Source organism: Fragaria vesca, linkage group LG3 (genome assembly GCF_000184155.1).
Source record: "Fragaria vesca subsp. vesca linkage group LG3, FraVesHawaii_1.0, whole genome shotgun sequence".
In the NCBI taxonomy this organism is placed as follows: domain Eukaryota; kingdom Viridiplantae; phylum Streptophyta; class Magnoliopsida; order Rosales; family Rosaceae; genus Fragaria; species Fragaria vesca.
This window is the reverse complement of record NC_020493.1, coordinates 21,688,047-21,704,242: the sequence shown is the minus strand read 5'-3', so window position 1 is coordinate 21,704,242 and position 16,196 is coordinate 21,688,047. Positions and strand designations below refer to the sequence as shown.

At 39.2% G+C, this 16,196-nt stretch overlaps 2 protein-coding genes across 3 annotated transcripts; one reads left to right on the top strand and one right to left on the bottom strand.

Moving 5' to 3' along the window:
- Positions 1-3,273: 3,273 nt before the first annotated feature.
- LOC101299457 lies at positions 3,274-4,306 on the top strand. Of its 2 annotated transcripts, none has more exons than XM_004294774.1 (2): positions 3,274-3,774; positions 3,874-4,306. In XM_004294774.1, exons 1-2 carry the CDS (start codon positions 3,337-3,339, stop codon positions 4,138-4,140), a joined length of 705 nt encoding a protein of 234 aa, XP_004294822.1. In that variant the 5' UTR covers positions 3,274-3,336; the 3' UTR covers positions 4,141-4,306. The 2 variants fall into 2 exon arrangements, with proteins under 2 accessions (XP_004294822.1, XP_004294823.1); XM_004294775.1 differs by having other exon boundaries at positions 3,274-3,735; positions 3,874-4,261.
- A 470-nt stretch (positions 4,307-4,776) lies between these two features.
- On the bottom strand, positions 4,777-14,591 carry LOC101299168 (zinc-binding alcohol dehydrogenase domain-containing protein 2-like). The gene is made up of 18 exons (XM_004294773.1): positions 14,537-14,591; positions 14,091-14,264; positions 13,545-13,726; positions 12,598-12,703; positions 12,339-12,415; positions 12,153-12,240; positions 11,411-11,612; positions 10,708-10,834; positions 9,728-9,808; positions 9,494-9,595; positions 9,224-9,319; positions 8,870-8,947; positions 7,888-8,007; positions 6,900-7,028; positions 5,949-6,026; positions 5,578-5,664; positions 5,344-5,430; positions 4,777-5,249 (listed from the first exon to the last, which is right to left on the bottom strand). The coding sequence occupies exons 1-18, from the start codon at positions 14,589-14,591 to the stop codon at positions 5,199-5,201; spliced, it is 1,920 nt and encodes a 639-aa protein (XP_004294821.1). The 3' UTR covers positions 4,777-5,198.
- Between the last annotated feature and the right edge of the window lie 1,605 nt (positions 14,592-16,196).

Below are 16,196 nucleotides of genomic sequence, written 5' to 3'. Positions count from 1 at the left end.
GGAAGCATTTGTTTTGTCGTCCAACTCGTTCAGGATTAGCTCGTAGCTGCCGACTTTGTTAGTCAGGTCACCCATGGAATTAAAGCGCTCTCCATGGTGCTTCAACCGCTGGCGGTGCTCCAGACCTCTAATAGCCAACTTAATGGCTTCCTGCTCAGGTAGCAGGTAATCACACTTGGCTTGCTGGATCTTGAAGCGTTGGAGGAAAGAAACTCCGGACTCCATGCTCTGCTGGCTCATCTGTGTGAGGGAGTCGAGGCCAACTTCAGGCTCAATCGTGCCGTACGTTTCTCGGAAGAGTCTTTCCATAGTGGGCCAATCTGCTATTGACCCAGGCTTCAACCTGGAGTACCAGGTGAAAGCAGCCCCGGACAGAGAAGTCCCGAAGAGTTTGAGTTTGAGCATATCATCATTCCCGTATTGGCCGCATTGGACCTTAAAACGGGCCATGTGTGTTGCTGCATCTTCCCTTGTCTCCCCGGAGAAAATGGTGAAGACAATATTCTTAAACCCATGAGGGAAGGGATATTGTGCCACGCTATCAGGATAGGGATCACGATAATGCAAGCTAGCATCACCTTTTCCGGTTTGCTCCTTGACTATGCTCGAGATGAGCTAGCGCCAATCGGCTGCCGTTACTGGTGTGGATTCTGCCCCCTGATCGTGGCCGTGCCATGCGGAGAGGCTAGGGGCCTGCCCGATGTTCTTAGGGGTCGAACTGGAATAAGCTATAACTGGGTCATCTGGTGTCCCGATCCCTTGAGATGGGAAGACACCGGAGCCCCCAAGTGCGACTCTAGGGTTGCCTGTCGTGGGTAGAAGGGGTGGTGTCTTTGACGAACTGGCTCCCAATGTGAATTGGGGAGTCTTCTGGGCCCCGACCTTCGGATTCCCCCTAGGGCGTTCATTAGGTGGAATATACCTTGATCCCTCAGTTGCACTTGAACTGAATAAGTTCATAGCATGATTCTTTGGTGCCTGAGACCGCATCCAGTCTTCCACTTGCAAGACCCTTAAGCTCAAGTTATCATGTTGCTCCTTATATTTCTCGAGCTTTTCTATGCCATTCTTACTTCCAAAGAAAGAAGCATCCTGCTGCAATTGTAGCTTGGTATCATGCTCGTCCAAGCGACGGGTTTGCTCATCCACGGTTGCGCGGGTAAGCTGCAGGGTTTCTGTGAAAGTCACCTTACTCTGATCCAGTTCTTTTTGGATCCTTTGAAGGGAACCTTCCACCAAATCTTTGTCCTCCCTGACTTGACCGGCATGGAAGTTGAAGTCCTCGCTGAGCCTAGAAAGGTTTTCTTGGTTAGCAAGTCAGATATCTCTATCCTTCATGACTACTTCAGATAGATTCTTAACAGTCAGGGTGAGGGAGTCAAGACCCTCCTGCAATTGGCGGGTTGCCTGGTCGGTGTGAGCCGTTAGGCGGTCGACCAGGGCCGTTATCTGGTCTTCAGCTAGAGTGACGGGGCCAGTGCTGCTAGTAGGTGTTAGTTCTGCCATCGTAGGTTCGCTGAAATCTGGGTTTCCGAACGGAGTTAATACTTGGTCTTTCGTGAGTGAGCGACAGGCCGCGCTGTTATGAGGCTGGTAACGGGGGTGATTTGTGTTTCAAACAAGAAATCGAGGGTCTCCCGTATGGGGATCCGCCTGACTTCCCAATGATGACCAGAATGTTATACTCCCCGTCCCACTGGGCGTGCCAATGTTTTGGCCACGATCCTCAGCAGGGGTAGAGAGGTAACTTGTGCTACCAAAAGTAAATTAGGGTTTGCAGGGCGTGCCACCGCGCGGACGCGGAACGAGAACGGTGCGCGTTCTTGACTTCTAATCAGGCGAAGTAGAGCTCCGGTGTCACCTCGCGGGCGAGGAATTACCAGCAAACTATCTAGTCACCTGTGAATCGATACTCACTGTTCGAAGCGAGCAGAGCAACAATTAGGGAGGAGAGGCGAGTCCAGACGGGCTCTGAGATCTAAGGCGAGGTGCACTTAGAACTTAGGGTTTCGAGGATGCTCGAGGATTTGTACTTGTTTTGTATGATTGATTGTGTCAAGCATCCCTTATATAGCAATTCGCATAGACCTAATCACAATCCATTCGGACTCAGCAATTAGAATTTCACAAGGATACGACCAGCTCGCGAGCCGCGCGATCCGTGCAACACGTGTCCAGAACAAACCTCGCCTAGGTCTTGCTCACTGCCCCGCATCATCTCACTGTAGCGTCGTACGCGAACTCAAACACTAAGCGATCCTATCCCGCGGAGTACTACAGTCCATTTCCAAATCTACTTCGCCATGCACTGTAGAACCCTACACGAACTGGAACAAAGGATCCCGCGAGGACATCGAATCCCGCGGGGTATCGGAATCTTTGCCAAACTCCAGCTCGCGTGTTGCCAGACTTCGCCACCCTTCGTGGGCTTCGTATTAAAAAAGGGCCACAGGTACTGGCCCAAATGTTATCCAAAACGTACCCCGAGTCTTGGACCAAAAATACCTACTGGGCTCAAACATAGAGTAGTCTCAAGCCACCAGACCACAAGCCTTTTTTGTTATGGAAAATTCTGCTGTGCCGTCAGGTATAGAATGTATGCTGGAAACGCTGTCAGATATAACATACCTGCTGGAAACACAGACCAAATTTGAAATCAAAACCCCTCTGGCTAAACCTCCCCTCCTTTAGTGATAGGTATGTTATACCGTTCAGTGTAATAGACAAACCCCAACATTATATGATATACAAAAGCTAAATATACATCAGTGCAATATTTGTTTTTTTCTCTCCATACCTCGCAAACGCGTATAAAAGCACAATATAGTCCTCAATTACTTCGTCTATTTCATACTTCTCCTTTTTACTTTCTCCCATGCTAACACTGGGACACTGGGTCCAGTTCTCAGCTAAATGAAAAACACACATACTGCATCATTTTTTGTGTCGTTCCTTTTTATTCCGGTCTATTTCACTTTTGTTATCCAATAGTTCTAACACTGAGTTTATAATTCCTTGAAGTATGTAAAGCTCTGATATTGCTGATTAGCTAAAGGAGGGCCTTGGTTCAACATGGTGTTTGAATCTTCACAATCTCTTACGGTCTTACCCAGCTTCTTTCGGTCTCTTGAACCCGTATAAAAGCCACGTTAATCTCCACGTTACAACTGCTACACGCCACGTATGCTTTCTGCCAACACGCGTAACAATGCATGCAAACACCCTAATTTCCTACTCCAAGCTTTTAAACGCCGCTTCCTTCATATCAAAACCACCGGTGCTACTCTTTAGCTCTCTCACCGATTCACACAAACCAGACCAACCAAGCACACAAAAATGGCGACTACTTTCACAGGAGTCCCCGGTGAGCCAACCCAGACCGGAACAGCCATGCTCGAAACCGCAACCGCCGCCATCCAAGACTTCGGCCCCGTCAACAAGGTCCACCAGCACCTCTGCGCCTTCCACTTCTACGCGCACGACATGACACGTCAGGTCGAAGCTCACCATTACTGCGCGCACCAGAATGAGGAGGTGCGTCAGTGCCTAATCTACGACAGCCCCGAGGCCGATGCTAAGCTCATCGGCCTCGAGTACCTCGTCTCGGAGAGACTCTTCTTGACTCTCCCCGATGATGAGAAGAAGCTGTGGCACTCTCACGAGTATGAGGTCAAGAGTGGGGTTTTGTTCATGCCCGGTTTGCCGGGTCCGATCCAGCGTCAGGATCTGGACAAGGTTTGTAAGACCTATGGGAAGGTGTTCCATTTCTGGCAGGTTAGATTTTTTTTTTACACCAGATTCGATAAACACAGTCGTTGTTGTTCATTGATCACAAAGGAAATGTATGTAGGTGAAACTGTATATTTGTGGCAGGTTGATAGGGGCGACATTCTACCTCTTGGGGTACCACAGGTTATGATGGCACTGACTAGGGATGGTCAGCTGTATGAAGATCTCGCTCGAAATGTGGAGAAGAGGTTTGGGGTATCCTTTGAGAAGGAGAGGGAGCACCGAGCTTATATGACGGGGCCGAATCTCGGAGTGCATCCTTTAGCAAACGGAGGGGGGAAGGGGTTGAAGACGGAGTTGAGGGAGGTGGATGTTCGGCCTGTCGATTCTGTTCCGAGGGTCTTTGTTTGAGTAAAAACTTGTGTGGATGGATGGCTCTATATAGTGAAAAGTCTGAATCAGCCTGTCGAGACTTGAGAGTACTAACTAGCTAGTTGCACTTGTACGCAAGTTTGTGCATAGACCTATATTTGCATGTTCAATATATGTACGTCTATAATGTATGTATGTTTATACACCCTCTACGAATAAGATTAGAAGAACATGAACTCTTGTGATTGGTTTTCTCGTGTTACCTAGGGCAAAGTAATGAGTTATGCTTCAACTTAAAATTAATTAAACATCCGCAATGTAGAGAAGGAGAGCTGGTTTGTTGGCGGTCATTTACCCAAAGGAAATTTGTACCAAACATTAACGTTCTAGGCCGGGAGAGCCAGTTTGTTGGAGTGCCAACAGAATGGCAACTCATTTTACCCAAATGAAAGTTGTAAATTAAATGTTGGCCTTTGCAAGTACGAGTCTGTAATGAGAAGGCACTTTGAGTGGAGCTCACAGCATTATGATCAGGCTGAATACATGTCATTCTGATAGCTCTTTACCCCATTGTCTCTGCAAACAACTTCTTGTACAAATGAATTTCCACTAATTTGATTACAATTCTTAATCAAGAAAGAACAAAAACAAAAACAAAAAAATGCCACACATGCTGGCATCACTAAAAGAATAAGCATAGAAGTGCTGCTCGCAGCACAAAGCTTATATACTGTACTAAATTGCCCCCATATATAGGTGTTAATGCAAAAGAGGTTCAATGTTGATACAAAAGAAGTTCAAATTTAGGTGTTAATACAAAAGAGTATCAAATTTAATACACAATAGATTTGCAACTAAAGTACAACTCTGTATGGTTCATGTATGGCACTCAAATTATACTGCTCGTATTTGTATCTGTATGGATCTCCATGTGTCTTTTTATTTGTATTTGGCCCAACTGTTTGTTGACTCTTCACCATTCAAGGCTTTCAGTTTATCTTATTAAACGAATCTGCAAGTATACATGTTCTTTGTAGCAAATAGGTTCAATGTTCAAAAACAGAGAAAATATTACCATGAACCAAAAGACCATCTGCTCATAATCTCGATGTTTGTTGCCTGTAGGATGGATCAATGCAAACCACAACCTGGAACATTTTTTGACGCAAGCAAAAAGGTAATTTAGGATCAGAGTTGAGTTGCATAAAAAATGACTGAGTAAAGAGGGAGCTCAAGCAATACCTTCCCCACACTTTTACCGGAATGAAGATACTCGACAGCATCCGGAACAGAATGGACACCAAGAAATTGTTTCGGATCTAAGGAAACCTATGAAATGAAGGTAGATAGTTGAGGAATGACAGTTATTCAAGACCAAAAAGTCCATGGATAATAAAAACAGCAAGTTAGTCGGTACTTTGTAACCACATTGAAAAATGTTTGAAAAAGAAGTTAGTCAATGTTTATACTACTTACCTTCAGTTTTCCTGCTGTGAAAAGATGAACAAGTTTATCCAGGTGTTCCTGCCAGAACTGACTATATTGTACCAAGAAGAACCCAGCCTGAAAACATTAGCGTTCGTACATCAACTGGTTTTATATCTATTGATTGAGTTCAGCTACACTACAAACATGAAATATAGGGACCTCAATATTGGATCAGACATGAGATATTCTAAAATTTGTTGCACATATCAATGCGAATAGATCTTATAGATGGGTCAAGTAGTCTAGCAGTTAGTCATGGTCACCAGTAAAAGATAAAATATTTGAATGATAGATGAGAAAGACGAGCATGGAATGAGAACTATAGACGAGGACAAGGTTAGTGCTTAGTTGCTACATACCACAGTTTGGCTTTTGGCTAAAAGCTTCTCGCAAATTCCAGGGTAGTTTGACGGCTTCCACCCATGCTCTCCTTGATACTGAAACCAGATGAATTCAATTATCTCATTTGAAACAACCACATTATAAAGCAAACAAAAAATGCTATATGCAAAAACTAATTCTCACTATTAATAAGGCCATCATGTGACTGGATTTACACCTGATACAGTCCTTTACAATTTTAAACAAAAAGAAAACTATATAAGTAACCAACTTGAACTAAATCACTTCATACATATCCATCAGTGAATTCCTTAACCATAGAGATCTAAGAAAGGTAATAGAAACTCTGAAGTCTTTGACCATTCTAAGCATAAGCATAGGATAATAAGTGTAATGTATGCCTCTCAAAAGCATAGGGTCTGAACATCCTACTTGACACCAATTCAGAATGGGTGGAAAGGCCCCATTTTTCTTATAACTCTTAGGCAAGGTCTTATGTTTCTAATGTAGGACGTTACATTCAACATGCCTCCATATGTGTGGCAAAGTTCTGACCCAAGAACATGGATAACATGTGAACTGGATAATTTGGGTACACGTGTAGACCCAATATAATATAAGTGATATGCGAGGTCTCACATATCTCATGCGGGGAATCACCCACAGTCATATTGCTATGCAATTTTAATCACTAATTCCATTACAAGGGCACAAAGTAAAAATTACATACCGTTGTACCAAAGATGATGCATAGCTGGATTAAATTCAACTTAACTCTTCACATAAATTATGCCAAATCATGAAAATACACTATCCTTAAGGTAACTGTTTATACATAATAAGTGCCAAAACAAGAAAAGATATTTTTGATATACTACAGTTTAGCTATTCAAATAGCATCTTAAGTGTCAACAAAGATAGTCACATTGCAACGGTGTAAGCTTGCAGAAAACAGCAGAATAACCAACCTGAGAAATCATTCCAATTACAATAAGCCGCCCATAAACTGCCAGAGCATTCAAGCACAAATCGAACATGTGGCCACCAACTGACTCATAGATAATGTCGATACCTTTTGGAAACTCTCTCTTTAGAACCTGGAAGATTGAAAGTCATCAGTCCTCCACTTTTTTTTTTTATGTGAAGATTGATTCCTAAATTCAAATCAAACAGAACAAAAACTACAAGGGTTCCATTATCCATATCCAACATATACAAGGCCATGTTACAAGTAATATTACAGATAATCAAGTTTAAACTGAAAGTGAAAGGGATGACACAAGTACATTTCAACTTTCCTGACGGTCAATCTGTATATCTAAACACTTACAGTGATTAGAAATCAGATAAGTTGGGAAACAATGGACAGTGACAAAACAAACGAGTAGATGGGTCAAATTACTTCAACAAACTGGGAGAACCAAGTTCTCGACTACAAATAGGCAGATTGTCAATTCTGTATTCGAATACCAATTATATCACGAGCCTACTTACTTTTGCAACTTGGATGTTCGAGTCAGTGAATAACAATAATAACAAACCATATATGTTCATGTTCAAGCCAAAATATAAATCTCAGAATTCAAAACAAACATTCAGGGAACAATCAGTAGTCAGACATAGATAATCTTCTTGGAAAAGAAACAGCTTTTTATTGAGACAAAAAGCAAAGACCAATGAGGTGGACAAGGAGTCCACTTTAGAAAAGAGGGCAGCCAGGACTAAAGGCTTAGCAGTTCATCTTTAGAAATAAAACTTAACATAGAGATTATACTACAGCTGCTTCCTAGTTAAGAATAATGGAAGAAAGAAGTCAGATATAGATAATTTTACCAGCAAGAATCTGGATCAATTGACATTTGAATCACAAAATTAAAATTACCAGTCCAATTTATCATATAATTCCAACAAATACTAAAGAAACAATTTAATGATAAGGAAGGAGAATTCACATACAGTTTTTATGTCTTCAGCTTTATAATCTATGACTCGATCAACCCCCAATTCTTTCAAAAGTTTTGCCTTGTCTGCACCTCCACAAGTTGCAACCACTTTATTTCCGGCTAGCTTTGCGAGCTGTGCATAAATCACCAACCGATAAATAGTTTTTCTAAGGGGAATGTATGAAACATCAATAATGAAGTATCCAATTATATATCAGTGAAAATGAATCCTTCCCTCAGAGAGAAGATCTAGGGTGATTATAATGAAATAGAATCTTAGAACACTAGGAAATTGCTTCGATTTAGATCATTTATCAGACACATGAACAAGCTATTAGCCTTCTAAGGTACAATCTTTTAGAGTTGAAGTGGAATTTCAACAAAAAAACAGAAACTTCTCTTCCGCCTGAAACAAGTAACTTAAATAAAATTTTGTTATCAGTGTAAGCGACAAGATAGAGGATATTAGGATAGTAACATCACCAAAGCCCAAAACGAAGGGAACTTCCTCATAACATGGAAGGTTTAATCAAACTTCAGGAAATGCTAAGCCACCCAATTATGTGTTAAGTAAAATAACATGTTAGTGTGTACCAAAAGCTTGCTCATGCTGCTTAAACTAAAGGGATATCAATATTCCATTTAGAAGTAGTGAATAAGGAGGATAGTGTTCCTGGAGCACTATTCCAACAGTGATAATGTTTATTTCTTTTTTTTTTTTTTTATAAGAAAGAAAGATGCCTGAAACACCTATATTTCATTCAGCATTCAACAATATAAGTTGGCGATTTTAGCCTTTTAGGACACCATCTAAGAAATGAGGTTTCTGCCTCAGATTTCCACCATCAGCACAATTTGTTGTCAGTACCATAATACATGTACATCGGTCAACATTTCAAAGACCGTGCAATGCAGTTACAAATGGTCATAAACTCTAAGGGAATAAAGAAAAAGCATGCATGTGATTGGTGCTATTACAGAATTTGAAGGCAAACCTGGACAGCAAATTGCCCAGTCCCTCCAGCAGCAGCAGTAACAAGAACTACTTTTCCAGATTCCATTTGTCCTCCCGCCTAACAATTCATCACAAACAAACAAATCAGACAAGTAGAAACATGGTCTATCAGACTGGGTGAATAGTGCCATTAAAAGCTGTGAAGATTATTTTCACCCATTACCGACTATGGACCCTTTATTAGAGGTCTAAGAATGACCAAATTGTCTGGTTCGACAACAACACATTTATCATATATTAAAGCTTTAAATAAAGTGTCAAATATCTGTAACAAGAACAAAGAAGGATATAGGATTCTATATTACCCAATTTCTCTGTGAAAACAGATACATACCTTCTCTAGAGCGATTGATGCTGTTAGTCCTGAAGTAAGCATTGCAACAACTTCTGGATCTGGTCTTTCCACAGGAAGGATGTGTTTTGAAGGAACCTAGTGCAAGTTTAAACCTCAGCATTAATTCACTCAATTAATGATAATTTAATAAAAGGAGTCCACAACAAATATAATATGAATCCTTCTCTAGACAAGTAATACTGATTAGGTGATACAGCTGACAGACGCAGTAAAAAAAAAGCAAGCGTCACTAAAATATCCGTAATTTACCATCATGAATTCAGCATAACTTCCAAAAATCATGATTGCAGCAGGAGTACCAATTTCCAAGTGAGTGACAGAGTCTCCTACTGCTGCAATTATCCCCACGGCCTGCAATAATGTGACATGTTCATCATTAAGTGTTATAGTTATCAATGACTTCAGAAATACAGAAACTGCCAACTGCAAGAGAGATTGCAGAATGTCACGAAGTGTTTATCTATACATATTATAATCCTGCACCTCAAAACCAGCATCAAATGGAAGCTGGGGGCCAAGGCCTTTGTTGGATCCAGAGAAATAACGCCCTGAGCTGAAATTTACCTGCCAACAATAAGTCCTTGTTAGAGCATGCACTTATGGACGTGCAGATAGTGAAAAGGTGGAATTTACTATACCCAAAACGAGGCATGTCCTGAATATTATTATTTTAACAACCATCAAGTAGGAAGAAAGAAAAACCCAAAGTTTTCAGACTAACTGTCTTTGTTTATCTCTCCCCAACCTCCATCCTGATTCACTTTAGAAGAGCAGCCTTCTATGTACACTCTTGCCCATCATCAAACAGAATCATTCTTCCCCAGCACAGGATTTTTGAATTAAACACATATATGGTGTTGTTGTGAAGTAATTTACTCTACGTCAAGACTCAAGACTCTTTGTCCAGTCCTGTGAGCATCCTATAGCAGTTTATATATAGCACACAAGGGACCTAGCTGATATCAATTTGAAAATAAAGGGACATGAAGATAAGGCGGAAATTCCTAAAATCAGCTATGCAAGTCTGAGGTACAGAATAGCTATGAAGCTGTAAACAAACAACCATTTGCCCACCAATAATTGTTAGACAACTACTAGACCTCAAAGTTTAAGTGTTAGAGAAAAGGCCATCAATTAATACTAAACCCCAAAGCGTAAACTAACCTACAAGAGTTATATGTGCTTGTTTGTAGAATTTACTGAAACCAACTTAGGCTCAGAAGAAATTGATCCAGGACAGAAAAATAACTGGATTCCTTATCTTTTGCTCCCTTGTGCCACTGGCTCAAGCAGCTGGTAATCCAATTATCCAACAAAGTTTCAGTCCAGTTCCAGACACTAGTTATAATATGATATAAATGATAACCAATAAGTAAGCCAACAAAACATTTGGTGGAATGGAGCGGACTCTTGATATAGTATCAATAATTAGGAAAAGTGCTTCAAGGGATTCACAAACTTACATCACTTGCGTTTACACCAGCATAAATGATTTTCACAAGAACCTGATGTGGTTTAATAGGTAATCTCAATGCTGCACGAACAATATGGGTAGCATTCCGGAAATTGTGGGTCAATGTGTGAACAACTCTGAAAAAAGAGACTATGATTAAATACCAAAACTAATGACAACCCGTTTGCCTTCATTCAATATAAAATCTAGGATTGTTACTGCAATAATAAGACAAAATATGTAAACGGATAAATCGAAGAATTTTTCAGTCCTTGAGACCAAAACCAAACTTCATGATGCACATTGCATACGCAGTTCGAAGTTTTTTATTTTCACTCTTCTCCAAAGAGAGAATAAAATAGTTGTTCTTTCAACAAAGTTCCACGATCATTGGATTTTCGGGTCAATTGAAAAGTAAAACCAGTTCAAATGGAAGTACTCTTGAAGTCTTGATGGATGACAAGCTTCATATTCAGCCTATATCAGTAAAAGTAATCATTCAACATCTTTTTGTTCTTCAGCATAAGAGTTGGTATCCACTACCGTTACATACTAGCTCAGTTGCTCCATATCATAATTTTTTTTCTGCATCTGCCCAATTTTTGTATTCACATGTATCCAACCATAACGAATTGATCATCTAAGGATTGATGTTTGTAACTTTTCATAAGGAAAAAGAAGAAACGACCGATATTTGATGTAAATTTACTCACAACTTCTCATAGCTTTCTGGAAGCTGAATATTCAAAGGTGTTTGAAAAGGAGCTTTTGCCATAGTTCTTTTTCTCGATCTTGAAGAGGTAAGCAAGTATTTCTTTTCTTCTGTGGGGGTTGGCCAATATTCCATGCCTCTCCGATTTGTAATCCATAAGCATGAACCAGCTTTACTCTCATCAGCTATAAGCTCAAAAGCACCTGCAGTGAAGACAGACTGTAGGAGTTATTTTAAATTTATAAAAACAAAAATTAAAGACCTATCACTGATTCTATGGGTAGAGTTGAACTCTGTTGATGCAACGAAACATGGAATTGTCCCAAAAAAAAATATATATATTGTAATGTACACAATATATGTGCGTACCATATTAAGTGCTACGGTACACACACTTAGCGGTTGAAATACAAGAATAAGGCTATCCAATAACCACTGTGAAGGTTTTGACCTTTCCAATACATAGAGTTTAGTACTGAAGTAACTGTTATCTTTGAAGGTATGACAAGTAAGAACAGATCATTTTTACAAATCAACACCTCCCCCATACTGGGGCATGCGACTAGTTATAAAATAAAATAATATAATAAAAGATCCCTTAATGTGATGCATATATGGTTCCTTTATTGCATTCTGAGAGAATCCAAAACTCTATTATTTAAGAACCTATTGCCTACAATTAAATTGTGCCTCCTTCTATGATTACTGGAATTGCAAATGAACATCCTCTACATAAAAATTACCTTTCACCACCATTTCCATAGAGAGAAAGCCCCCCGATAAATCAATCATTTTAGAATCGATCATTGAGCCCATCTCAGTTTCCACAAACTGCATCAACAATTTTGGCAATAATCTCTTTACTATTATATTCCTTAAGATCAGAATCTTATTTCAGTTAAATCTAACTTTTTAAGATACAATCTTACTTCTGGACAGAGCACATTGATACGAATCCCTTGACGTTTATAGGTAACAAGGGATCGAGTAAATAGAATAACGCCACCTGTAAAAAAATACATCTTGTGATTATTAATTTGCATATGGAAATGGTACAAAGAACGTACCTATGACAAAGTTAGGTAAGCTTAACATTATATGTAACCCCTGACAGTAAAAGTAGAGAAACTGACCAAAGAAAGGTTTTAAGAGAGAAAATAAGTGAGAAAGCTATTAGGAAGAACATACCTTTCGAACCAGAGTAAATTGGATCCGTGACCATTGGGTAAAGACCCGAGGCAGACCCCATATTGATAATTACCCCAGGCTTTTGCATAGCTTGCATTGTTTTAATCTGTTTTGAATACAAGATACACATCACACTAATGTTTAAGCTACGGAAAAGTTCAGAAGGAGAATTAACCAAGAGTTTTGAAAATATCAAAGTATAATTGGTACGAATTAAACTATCAACATAGCTGTCAAATCCTCCCAAAAGGTTACACATATTGTCGGAGCATCATCATCAGTAGTCTTTCACATTAAAAGTCAATTAATGAAGAAATAAAAGGATGGAATATACTTTTTGATCCACTGGAGTAAGCCCAAATTAAAAGTTGCAAGCAAGCAGACACTTGAAAGAAAATGAGCCGCCAAAATAGGATGATGCAATTTAGAAGATATGGTCTCTACAAGACTAAAGACAATCTAAAAGTTTCTTTGTTTATCAGTCGAATCAATTAGCTTTTGGCTTAAGTTCTCAATTAGTATGAGAATTTCAGGATATGAAAAATCTCTATAACATATAGTCTAACAACATAGTGGTCATGAAAAGAGGATTCATATATCCACTATTCAGCCAATAACAGATAGAGCTTATTCTCAACAAAAGTTTTAATACTCAGTATTGACAATACTATTCGTAAATGGTCCAACAAAAAAGAAAGAAGAGAACATCATGGTAGAATAAATATGAAGGAATGCAAGAGTAACCCTCATAATCCAAGAATAGTCGATAAAATGAACTAAGAAAACATTCATGGACAAAAAAATGGAGGAAACTTTGTTTAGTACGGGAATTAATAGATATTTTATGCTTATGGGGAAAACCAAAGACAGGTTTATTAACATGTAGTACATTCACATTTACTGATAGGAAGTATACTAGTGAAAGATAGTGAAAGCTCAAAGCATACAGCGAGATAAGTGCACTCTATAATTGCAATAAAATTCACGTTCACTGTTCTTCTCCATGTACGAGTGCCATCAGTTTGATCCTTGTAGAATGGAATGGAACTAGCAACGCCTGCACTGTTAATACAGACATCCAAACCTCCAAATGTCGCTACATGCTTGTCAAATGCAGCAGTTATATCACCTGTTAATGAAAGAGAGAGTAATGTTACTGTCTGAGAGGTACATCTAATTCCAAATTAATGACTCCCCATACAGATGAGTAAGAAGCAAATTTCGAGTTTCAAGTTCATGATTATGAAAAGAAGATACATTTAGAAAATTTTAACCGCCGAAAGCATTCCTTGCAAACAAAATGTTTTGCTTTGTTCAAATTGTTCTATCATTCTCCAATACACTCCTGTGAAATATGTATTATAGTGCGGATTACATGTGTGCCAGAACTTATAAATAAAAGCATTCCAGGATTAAATTCATCACAGCTGTTTAACTCCAACTAGTCCATTCATTCTTAGAAATCATCAGCTATGTTCTAACAGCGCAATCACCTGTATTCGTCACGTCGCATTTTACAAAGACGGCAGATGGAAACTTCAAATTGCTATGGAACTTGGCATTCTCTTTCCGAACAAGTGCTTCAACTTCCTTTCCTCTTTCTTCAGAGTAATCAACAACTGTCACAAACACTCCCTTAGCTCCCAGAGCTAAGCAGAGAGCTCTCCCTACAAAATCAACAAACCGAAACACGACTAAGAATTCGAATACCTTATGCCTCTGATCACTAACAACAATACGAATTCCATCGCAACTATTTTGATCGCAATCACTCCATAAACAAGAAAATCATTTCACACAGAAACGATTGAAGATTTCAAATCCAACACGCAATCACTATCAAAATCCAGAGGAGACTCTGCAGCACACTATAATGAACCTAATAGAGATAGTCTTACTGAAGTTGGACGGAAGTAGATAGAAGAAGGAGGAGGCTTACCGATACCGGAGGCTCCGCCGGTGACGAGAGCTGAGAGACCAGGTTTCAGCTCCATTTCGTCGGAAAATGAAGAGCGGAGGTTACGACGACGATGATAGTGAGACGGAGAGAAGCGGAAGAGAAGTAAGCTGGAATCAATGGGCTACGTCGTGCCGTTTATATTATATTTTATCGTCGTTCTTTTCTTCTTGCTTTTCTATCTCGTCGCGGCTATTTGGACAAAAAGATGGCCGGCCTGGGGACTGGGGAGAAGAGTATAAAATAAGATTTTACCCGAAAAATTATTGGGTGACGTTGGCTTGGCTCTAGCTTAAGTTGCATCATATTTTGACCTCCACAAGGTAACTCCATACGCATTTAAGACTTTGAATTTGAGTTTTTTTTTTTTTGGATAAAGTTAGATTTATTTTATTGTCAAAAGTCATAACTCGTGACAGTGACGACCAATTTGAGTAGTTTCTAGAAAAAAAAAAAAAAAAAGTTTTAACAATTACTTTTTAATATTCATGGGTACTGTTATTATTTCTAGTATGGAACGAGTCAATCATCCACGTCTTTTTAAGATTTAAGCTTTTCTTTTGAAAATTCTTTTATGCACTAAGATACAAGTGAACCGATTTAATGCACTTATCTACCTGGTAAAAAAATCTAACACTTTTAAAGAAAATAGGGGTAAAAAAAAACTAATCAACCTGGTAAAAAAATCATAAGGATATGGAATTGTGAGGGATAATAATTAATTCCAAGATGTGGGTAAAATCTGGAAAGGACAACCTCTCACAAAATTTTTTTTTTTTTTTTTTGGGTTTTGAATCAGTTTACCCCCTGTAAATTGGGGGTTTTGGATTTGAATCTGAAAAGGCTGGGATTCGAAAGACTCAGAATTACAGCCAGATGCATTTGTGGACTTCAACGTGGTAGTTAGAATGAGGAGGCTCATAGCGGTGTCGAGAGTTGGGTTGTGGAGAAGGAGGGATTTGAAGATTTAGGGATGGATACAAAGAAGATTACGTTGAAGGGAGAGAGATATGAATATTTTTTATTATTTTTTTTTTTTGACTAAAAGAGGAATTTGAATCTTGGTAGAGAAGAAAAAAAAATGAAGGTTAAAGAAGGAAAAAAATTGTTAACATGGGTAGTTTGGGTTTTTCGGCCAAAAGAGAGTCAAAAACTGAGATGTGAGACCTCTTATCACCTCCAACTCAACATATGACATCAAAATCACATGAAAATTTAAAATTTAACGTTGACTGATACAATTTAAAAATTTAGGGATGAGTCTGAATAAAAAAAAAAAATGAGTCACTGAACTGATTTTAGCTCTAAAGTTTAAGAGAGTAAACTGAATTTAATTTCTTTTTTTTTTTCCAGATGAAATCCGATGAAGTCGCTGCCGTGGAGTTTCTCTACACAAAGGGCTCAATCAGATCGACAATGAAAATGAGTCTTCTTCGCCGGCGCTGCCTTTTCCGGTGTCGTATCTTCAATTGCCATTGGAAAACGAAACTCTTCCTTTGGTGCGACGGTTGTCGGAGAAACCGTGGTTCAATTGGAATCTATTGGTGGGTCTACATAAGCAATCGAAACTGTAGAAACTTCATCAAGGAATCTGCAGGTCTAAGAGGAAAAGAAGCAATAGATTCATCCATCACAATATGGT

Coding starts and splice junctions, on each gene's coding strand:
- LOC101299168 (XM_004294773.1), bottom strand. CDS start 14,591: ATGGAGCTGAAACCTGGTCTCTCAGCTCTCGTCACCGGCGGAGCCTCC. Junction 11,613..12,152: donor TATGGAAATGGTGGTGAAAG/GTAATTTTTATG, acceptor TCTTCACTGCAG/GTGCTTTTGAGCTTATAGCT. Junction 10,835..11,410: donor CCAGAAAGCTATGAGAAGTT/GTGAGTAAATTT, acceptor CTCTTTTTTCAG/AGTTGTTCACACATTGACCC.
- LOC101299457 (XM_004294774.1), top strand. CDS start 3,337: ATGGCGACTACTTTCACAGGAGTCCCCGGTGAGCCAACCCAGACCGGA. Junction 3,775..3,873: donor AGGTGTTCCATTTCTGGCAG/GTTAGATTTTTT, acceptor TATTTGTGGCAG/GTTGATAGGGGCGACATTCT.